Below are 10,172 nucleotides of genomic sequence, written 5' to 3'. Positions count from 1 at the left end.
CAAGCTCCCCCTGTGAGCAACATAGGAAAGGAATCACTGTTTACCCAAATTGACTGGTCACACAGTTCAAGTTCAGAGAACAAAGGGGCATGGCCAGGCTCACACAAAGATGCCTGTGATTGCTAGCAGTTCGAGTATGAGAACTTGAAAACATGAGACACCAGCTCTTAAGAAGTGATGAATGCTGGAATTTAAGGATGGGGCTGCTAACCATGGCCTTGAAGAACTGGCAGCAGCACCTGGAGGCCAACAGACATCTGATTCTTAACCTGCGCATACTGAAAAACATGTTCTTTCCTCCTCTTCCCGTGCTCTTCCTCATGGGCTCTCCCCCTCAGCAGAAGGTACCACCTGTCCCTCTCAGCCAAACCAAGGTTGCAGAAGCCATACTGGACAGCTCACTGCCCTTCACACCCACCCCGCCCACCCAGATTGCTTACCACACTGTTGGTTTCTTTCTACTTGCTGGTTCTGTATCTTCCCAGCCTGGAAAACAGGGTAGTCACCCAGCTGATTTTTCTTTATGGCTTTTTTTTTTTTTTTGCCCATCGCTAAAATATTCTCCACCCCCAAGGCCATCAAGGGCTTTAAAAATTCAAGTCTAATTCTATCATTCCTCACTTAAAACTCCTTGATGGCTCTCTATTACCCCCAAGATAAAGCCCATTTATTAAAAAAAAAAAAAAAACTCTATAAGGCTCTTCATGGATTCACCCCTGCTTGCCAACCCAGCCCCATATTTCACTCCTGTCTCATCTCCCGTTTCCTCTTCCCAGAAGGTGCCATGTTCTTTCTCTCGAGTGGGAGCCTTGGCTGTGCTGCTCTACCTGGAATTACTAAAATCTCCTTTATCTGCTTGACACCTTCTTGTCATTTAAGTTCCTTCCAGGTATCATGTCCTTCAGGAAGACTTCCCTGCTGCCCCAGGCTGGATGAGCTAGGCTATCCAACTGCTCCAAAAATACCTGGTGTTTCTCTCCATTACAGCCCTTGACATGCTGTATTGTCATTTTCTGTTTGTGTGTCAACCATCTGTCTAGATTATAACTCCTCCAGGCCAGGGACAGCAGCTCATTGAGCTCCGAGTGCACACAGGGACTGTCTTAGGCACTTCACATGTATGAACTCCTAGAGTCCATCCAGAAATCCTCATGGCTTAGAGACTCTTTTATCTTTGATACAGATGAGGACACTAATGTACTTAGAAGTTAGGTATCAACGCCTCTCAGCTGGTGTCAGAGCTGAGCTCAGAACATTGAGGCAACTCGCTTTGGAGAAGTGTGGGTCCTCCTACACTGAATTTCCCCCCCCCCTTTTTTTTTGGAGAGATAATTCACCTGCCATAAAATTCACTGTTTTAAAGCACCTAATTCAGTGGTTTTTAGTATAGTCACAGGTCATACAACTATCCCCACTATCTCATTCCAGAACATTTTCAATACCCCAAAAAACTCCTACCAATCAGCAGTCACTTCCCATTCCTCACTACTTACTCCCAACCTTTGGCAAGAATTTATGTACTTTCTGCCTCTGTGGTTGTGCCTTTTCTGAGCATATCAGATGGGATCATGCGACAGGTACTTGTGTGTCTGGTTTCTTTTACTTAGCATGTTGTCAAAGTTCATCCGTGTTGTGGCAAGTATCAATATGCCATTCTGTTCTGTTGCTGAACCACATTCCATTGCGTGGATATGCTGTATTTTATTTATCCACCATCAGTTAATAGGTAATTGGATTGTTTCCAGTAGGAAATGAGAGTCTGCCAACTTTCTCCTTTTCCAAGATGGTTTTGGCTCCTCGGTGTCCCACATTTGCATATTAATTTTAGGATCAGCTTGCCAATTCCTGCAAAAAGAGCACCCGGAATTTTGATAGGAATTACATTAAATATACAGATCGGTTTGGGGGGTCTGCCATCTAAATGGTATTAGGCCTTCCAATTCATGAACACGGGATGTCTTTCCATTTATCTGCCATCTTCAATTTCTTTCAGCAATGATTTGCAGCTTTTGGTGTACAAGTCTTGTACTTCTTTTGTACATTTCTTCCTAAGTATTTTATTCTTTTCAATTGTTTTCATTTAATTTCATTTTCAGATTGTACACTCCTAGTGTATGGAAATATAAGTGATGTATATATAGTGTAGGTATATATGGTGTACATAGTGTATACTGTATATATATATAGTATGTAATGTATAATACATACACTATATATATGATCTATTACACAATATATAAATATCCTGCAAACTTGTGTATATTGTGTGTGTGTGTGTATATATATATAGTGTATATATTGTATATATATCATATACATTGCTTATCATATCCTGCAAACTTGCTGAACTCATTTACTAGCTCTAATAATTTTGGGCGTGTGCGTGTGTATTCTTAGAATTAGAGAAATTCTTTCTCTAGACAAAGTCATGTCATCTGAGAACAGAGATAGTTTTCCATCTTTCTTTTTAATCTCAGTGCCTTTTATTTCTTTTTCTTGACTAATTGCCTACACTATACTTTCATAATAATAATTGCCAGCATTTTTAGTGCTTGCTATGTGCCAGGTATTTTTTTTTTAAATCAATTTATGTCCTTACTGAAAGTCGGCAGCATTTTATGTGTATTAAATATTCACGGAACTTCTAAAAAGATGGGATTGCTTTCACATGAAAAACAGTAAAGGTAAAATATATCAAGAGTAATTCTAGTTGAGGAGGCCCTGTGAAGAGACAGAATGTAATCTTGGCAAAACCAACAGCTTCCACCAATCCCCGGGGCCTATAGAGACGGTTAGGAAATGGACAGAAACTGCTGAAGACCAGTGTTGAAGTGAATCCCCAGTGCAGGTTATTTTTTGTCATTTTCCCTTGTCCTTAAACAGCTATGGCAGAAATTTATGATTTTCCTGACATTATGGCTTAATCTTCATGTGCCTTAGCAAGAGATATTTCAACTCCCTGGGCCTCAGTGTGTGCATCTGTACAATGGGAAGCCTGAGGCTGGCTATGAGCATGGTGCTGGGTGATGCGTGTGAAGTACCTCCCAAGTTTCTAGAACACAAGGTATTCTCAAGAAATGATACTAACACTGATGTGATCTAGCACTTTGTGAGGGATTGCTGATGCCCGGGCATCAGAGAAAATGCTTTACGTGCCTTTTTTTAATCACCTTGCACACCATCCCATGGGATAAGTGCTAAGGATCAGAGTGCAGGGGTAATTTATCCAAGGTCTTATAACCGGCGGGTGCCACTATTGGGACACAGCCTGTGGTCTTGTGACACCAAGACCCATTACTTTAAACATGGTTTACCTTTCTTTCTATTCCTCCTGCCCAGTTCCTCACCCATCTCACCCCAGGTTTGGAAGTACAACAAGTATAATTCACAGAATAAAATACATGGTTTATTTATTCATTCAATCAACCACCAAGGAATAACGAGCTCCTGTTATGTAACAGGCCCTAGCGAAGTCTCTGAGAATAAAGTTATGAAGAAGATGCATTCCCTGCTCTTCATAATCTTAAGATTCATGAAACAGAGAGAAAAGCACAGTGCAAACATAACAACGTGTCTCTCTCCTTGCTAGAATTTATCACCATCACCGTGTGACATGTATCTGGACTCTTGGCTAAGTTTGGTCTCCCCTCTGGACTGTAAATCCCATAAAGGTAGCAAGGTTGCTATTTGGGCCACTACCATGATCCTAAAGTAGACGACAAAGTGCTTTGCACATTGTAGGCTTTTCGTGAATGGGATATTTGAAAGGGGGAAGGAACGAAGGTTTTCATATGAAGGAAGCATGGCTAGATTTGCACTCCGGAAAGGTTATCATTCTGACCAGAGGCAGGGATGACTGTGAGGAGGCTGTTAGGGTGATTAGGGAGATCATGCACCCTTGTCCTGTTCAGCTCAGGCTTGGTCACATGACTTGCTCTGGCCAATTACATGTGGACATACGTCTGTCACTTCCAGGCAGAAGTTCTCATAGCCCCCAAGTGGCTCCCCAGGGAGTCTGTTCCCTCATCCATGATGATGATTAGTGCTGCAGACCGAGCCTGGAGATGTCATGGAGCAGGAGACATTTGGTGCACACCGAGCATGCAGTGTGATTGAGAGAGAAGCGTCTGTTACTGGAAACCACTGGGACTCTGGGGTCGCTTGTTACAGCAGCAACGTTTAGTCTGTCCTGACTGATCAGTGACATTGTGGGTCTGGTATGAGGAGTCAGTAAAATGAAACAGTGTCTATAGAACTATCTAGCACATAGTATGCTTTCAGAAATACTAATTTTCCCCTTGACCCAGTGTTCTGAGTATTTCTGTTATCCTGTGGGGGGGGGAATGATGCATGTTGTCTTCATCCATTTGGGCTGCTATAGAAGTGTATTATAGACTGGGTGGCTTCTGAACAGTGGACATTTATTCTCACGGTTCTGAAGGCTGTGAAGCCCGAGGTAAGGCACCAGTGGATTCGGTGTCTGGTGAGGGCCCACTTCCTGGTTCGGAGACCTCATATGGTGGAAGGGTCATTGAATCTCATTTCTGAAGGCTCCACCCCCCTGATCTAGTCACTTCCCAAAGGCCCACCTCTAACTGCCATCACATTGGAGATTAGCTTTCACACTGTGAATTTGAGGGAGACATGAACATTGGCACACACACACACACGCACACTCACACCTGTATCCTAGCAGAGTCTGGTACACAGTAGGCGCGCATCACGCGTTAGGTGCCTTCTCTCCTGCATCCTCCTGCCTCACCGAACTCTTATCTTATAAAGAACGTCTTCCAAGAAAGTTTATCCATCTCTTTATTCATATGGTTTCCAGTTACTTATTTCTCTTTTTAGCTGTGAATCATAGCATGTTTCAAGGCATGCTTTATCTCTTGTTTCCTGCATAAATAATTGTCCCAGATCCAAGGGGCAATGTGGATGCAGTGGTCCCAGGGCTGGCACAGCACTTAGCTCAGCTCTTAATATGCAGTGTGGTGAAAAGGGGTGTCAGGTCGGGAGAGAAACCTCATCTCACATAGTTCGGGCCACTTACATTCATCTGAGGAGAGAGAAGGGATGCATTTGGACTGCAATTCTGCACCTTATAAATAGACATATATAGCTCTGCATACATTATTAATACGGGCTTTATTGCTAGGTTTATTGAATCCACGATGGTGCTTCTCTCGGGAAGCCATAGAACACAGGGAGATTGCACAGACGCCTGCATTAACCAGGACCACAGTACACCAAGCAAATAAGGCTGTGCAAACAGCAGTATTCATGCTAGCTGCACCCTACAATTCAAATAACATAATAACAAATAATGCGCTCGAGCAAGCCCCAGAGCTGCTATTTGAAGTATTTTTTGCATGTCTTATCTGCTGCTCATGCTAGCGCGAGAGTAGGTAGGGCAAATGTATTTTAAAGAAGTTCCTTAGCGTGACCTACAAAGCCGCTGCCTTCCTCCCTAACTTCACCATGTCCCTGGACTCTCCCCCTCACTCACTCTGATCAGTCACCTTGGACGTGCCAGGAACAGGCAAAACTATTTCCTACCCTCAGCCCCTCATCCTTGCAGGGCCCTCTGCTGAGGGCGCACGCCCACACACCCCTTCATGTAACTGGATCCTCTCTCCATCGCTTACCCTGTTTATTAGCAGCCCTGCTTCCTAGACATCCTTCCCTTTTCTATACCTTTCTGTTCCTATCATCTGTCTCCCCAGCTAGAATATAAACTTCATGGAAGCCGGGACCCTTTCTGTGTTCGTTGCTAGGTCTCCAGCACAGGTAACAGTGGCTGGCATATAGTAGGTTTGCAGTAAATATTTGATGAATGAATGAATGGGCAGAATGTGAACCTCCGTGGCTGGTAATGCCTCATTTTCTCTGTCCACTGTGGATCTCTTTGATGCAAGCTTCAGGAAGGGCTGTCCTCAGTTCCGTTTGCAGCTCTAGTCCCATGCTCTCAAGCTGGGAGTGGCATCTAAGAAGTGGTCAGTAATTCGTTATTGAACTGAAGAGTACTAAAACCTGTTCTAGAAGCATCCGGCTCTCTTGGGGTGGCCTGTGATGGCTGCAGCCGTCTTTCGTTCCATGACCTTCCCTTATACTCTGTCTGGCATGGTGCCAGAGTATGGAGTTTTCAACAGGGTAGCTTTTCTCCCCTCCCTTGACTAGGACATCCCCTTTATGAAAGTGACACAGGGAAGCCCCCAGCTTTGATTGGTGACAATAGTTCTTTGAATATAAATTGCCCACTACGTACAAAATTTGTGGAGTGAATAGCCATTTGGGGTTTATTTGCCAACAAACTACCATCCTTACAAGCCAATCCCAATAGAAAGATTCCCCTTTTTTACGGAGATTGCTTTAGCAGAGGGCATGTAACCTCACTCTGGCCTCTGAAATATATGGAAAAATTAGCTGAAAGGGACTTCTGGGAAATACTCCCCTGTAATGTTAGAACAGGCAGAGCTGTAGAAAGCATTCAGTGGCCCTCTTCACCCCTCTTCCTGTTTGGGAGTAACCATGTGAAGATGTAATGTCCAGAGCTGAGATATCCACCTCATGGCCGAGAAGGGAGTCCTCCCTAATATAGCAGGTGATGGGTAGTAAGGAGGGCACGTATTGCATGGTGCACTGGGTGTTATACGCAACTAATAAATCATCAAACTTTACATCAAAAACCAGGGATGTACTGTATGGTGACTAACATAATATAATAAAAAAAACATTTAAAAAAATATAGCAGGTGGCCTACATCTGAGGGGACATTGCTGAAAGCCCGAACCAACCCCAGGACCCTCTTGTTCTGGATTTCCATTTAAGCAAACATGAGATGCTGGGTCTTAGCCACCTTTGCTTAGTTGTTACTTGCAGTCAAATGCACCCTAAGGGTTACACGCACCCTATGACCAATGGATTGCTAATTTGGGAGAATGGGACATGAATGAATAAGACAATAGCCACCCGCAAAGACTTCCCAGTGTAGTGGGAGCCTTGAGAAGTCAACCCCAGTTGCAAGAAGGTATAATCAACGCCAGAACAGGAGAAGGCACTGAGAGCTCTCAGAGCCTGGAACAGAGATGTACAACCCAGAGAGTCGTAAAGACACGGCCCCCCCACCCCAAAAAAACCCTCCACAAACCCCGCACTAAGCCCTTAAGACTGAGTAGGAGTTAGCCAGTTGGAGAGGCGTGTTTCATTTAAAAAGGGAGCAATATGTAGAAATTCAGGAGACTCAGGGTAGCTGAATGAGATTCCGCATGTCTAGCATGGAGCTGTTAGACTGCAGAATGGGTTTGGAGGTTCATGTAGTGTTTTTCATCCAGGAGCACAGGGACAGCCAAATCCTGCCACTGATCCCTCCTCAGGTCTGAGTTCCCCAGGACAATAAGCCTTACACACACTAGCTGCTGAAATAAACCCGGCCAGGGGCTTAGACAGCAAGCTAAAATCTGCTTTTGCATAGCTCTGGTGAGACAGGAGGTGAAGACATAAGCAAACCCCTCCCCTTCTGAATCTACAATAGTAGGAATGGCAGGGGAGGGGACAACCCGTCTTGACTTAACTCCCCAGAGAAGAAGAGTGGAGAGGGAACAGAAAGTGATGAAGTAATGTGAGTGTTCCTAGCACCTGGGGACAGTGACGGTGAGAGGTCATTCCCACAGGGTTCTCCTCCTTCAAGGTACAGGGACCACACTTGCCAATCCACGTCAGCCTGGGCTCTGACTAATCACATCAGCAAGTCACCCCTTAGGCAAGAGAGTCATATTCAGAGGACGCTCAGACACATGGAAATGTGGCACAGAGGTAAAAATCCCTCCAAAAAAAAAAAAAATGTCAAGCACCGAGGCTAGGGAGATGTGAAGAGATGTGCGCCCCCAATGCCATGTTCAGGAATCTGGACATGACCATGAAGTACTGGGGGTCAGGGAAGGAATTTCGGCAAGTGGGTGGAGTTGGGTAGGAGTGTTCAAAAACTCATGGGAGCAGCAGTGTCAAGGCCAGGCTCTCCATGTAGAGCCTTGCAGGTCCCTCATTTGGAAGCAAAGCAGGTGTGGACCCAGCTCTCCCATCAGGGCCTTTCCTCTGCTGGACCACAGTCTGCCCTCCACTGTGCATTCCGTGAGATTTCAGGGTCAGGCTCCCACAAAGCCAGAACCTCAGCTGTTAAAAGTATGGATTGAGATAAAGAGTGAGAGCTCTACATCAGAGCTAGACAACTTTTCCTGCAAGGGGCCAGGTAGTAAATATTTTATGCCTTCTGGACCCTATAGTCTCCCATGCAACAATTGAACTCTGCCACGATAGCCTGAAAGCAGCCATAGGTAGTAGAGACGAGACTGTGCAGGGCCGTGTTCCAATAAAACTTTATTTACAAAACCTGGCGTTTGGCCAGATTTGGTCCAGGGGTGCAGTTTGTAGACCTCTGCTTTCGAACTACAGTTCAACCCAGCTTCCATCTGGGTGCGCTTGGGAGAATGGCTGACTTCCCTAAGCTTCCGTTTCCTCTTCTGTGAATGGGCTGGAACAGCCACGACGTAACTGTTGTGGACAAGAGTGAGACGGGCTTGGAAGGCGCTCAGGACGCAGAGCTGTGGCTGCGGTTTCGCTGTGGCTGCTGTTGTGTGTGTGTGTGTTGGTTGGTTGGTTCTTGCCGTGCCCGTCAGGCGTCGTGGAAAATGCAGCCCAATCTTAGAGCTAGGAGCGCTGGAGAGAAACAGAAATGTTCGCTGGAGGCGCGGAATCGGGAATGGAGAGGTTCTCTTTCCGGCTCTGCTTGTCTTGAGCTGTGGCTAAGGCTGCCTCTAATTCCTGAAGGACTCGCTTAGGCCATTTAAATGTATTTGATTGGCATTAATTATTACAATCAATTATTTATTAATAAATAAGAACTCTGAGAATGCCTCACACTTGTTCAGTGCTTTATAGTTTTCTTTTATTTTTGCTTTATTCTTTTCAAAGGGCTTTTTAAAACTGGGACACGCCGTGCACCGGGAGGCATAGGAAGATGTGGCGGGGGGAGGGGGGAGACCTCCTCCTAGAGTATCACAGGGACTCAATTTGGGGGGAAACAACGTTATTTTTTATTAATAAAGTAAACTTGAATATATTATGGAGCAGAATATAGAATTGTGTAGGTTTTTTTTTTTTCCTTAAGATAAAGTGTGAGACTTCAAAGATATTTCGAGGTTGAGATCCAGCACTTTGGGCTGTGCCGCAGATGGCTGCCATAGAAGGGGCACATTTGTGTCTCTTCTGCACAGCACCCCCTGCAACGTGTGTAGGGAAGGAATTTTTACAAATTCTGCAGACGGAGAAACTCTGTCTTGCTCAGAACTTGGGTCTACTCAGAACTTGGCCGCAGAATGAGTCCTCGAACCCAGGATTTCTGGCTCCCTCCATGCATGTGCGAACGGCACTCCCTGGTAGGCAGGGACAGGGAGATAGCGTGGTGAAAATACGTGCTGGGTGCTATGCTAGGTGCTGGGGCATGCGGTGGTGAGTAAGACAGGGTCCGGAAAGATATAAAACCCTTCATTTCAGCATCTAGTGAGCCTGAATAAAACACCTGGCATTGAGTTACCTTCATCCCCATGACCTTGGGTCATACCTTTCATTAACACTCCCTTCCCCAATCCCATAACGGTCCGGTCCATTCACCTAAGTTTCTGGCTCAGTTTCCCCACATAGCAACAGAATTGCCCACTAGAGTTGAAGCTCTTTCATTCACTTGCTTTGCTTGGGCATGACTCCTCGCCTAGAAGAATACAGAGAATAGAATAGAAGAATATAGAATAGCCCCCCATCAGGAGGGCTCTGGCTCTTGCTGGAATCCCAGGTTTGCCTTGTCATCCTTTTGGAGGTCATGGCTTTTTTCTTTTTCCTTCACAAGACCCATATTTGCAACCCACTGAAATCTCCCCATTTGCACCTTGTGTCCCCTGAGTCAGCTGCTGTTAAGTACAGGGAGTCCGGAGCCTACGCCCTGTCTTCCGCTTAGCATTTGTGGGAACTTTGGAACATGCCTCAGCCTCTCCACCATATCAGGCGCCACCAGCACCTGTGAAATAGGAACAGGGTCCCTTCTCTCAGTCTCCGTGGGAGGAGGGAGCTAGCTCACATGAACTGCCAAGCACAGGGGGTGGCACTTAATGGTGCCCAGGGTG

General features: G+C 45.5%; 1 protein-coding gene across 1 annotated transcript in view; it reads left to right on the top strand.

The window, feature by feature from the left end:
* The first annotated feature begins 212 nt into the window (after positions 1-212).
* LOC117804082 overlaps positions 213-10,172 on the top strand; it is a 50,534-nt gene continuing 40,574 nt past the window's right edge. Inside the window, exon 1 of the mRNA XM_034669574.1 lies at positions 213-344. Within this exon, the coding sequence (XP_034525465.1) occupies positions 213-344 (132 nt within the window). The remainder of the gene's footprint in view (positions 345-10,172) is intronic.

The sequence above is a fragment of the Ailuropoda melanoleuca genome, chromosome 10 (genome assembly GCF_002007445.2).
Source record: "Ailuropoda melanoleuca isolate Jingjing chromosome 10, ASM200744v2, whole genome shotgun sequence".
Lineage (NCBI taxonomy): Eukaryota > Metazoa > Chordata > Mammalia > Carnivora > Ursidae > Ailuropoda > Ailuropoda melanoleuca.
The sequence above is the reverse complement of the archived record's forward strand: the minus strand, read 5'-3'. Positions and strand labels throughout refer to the sequence as shown.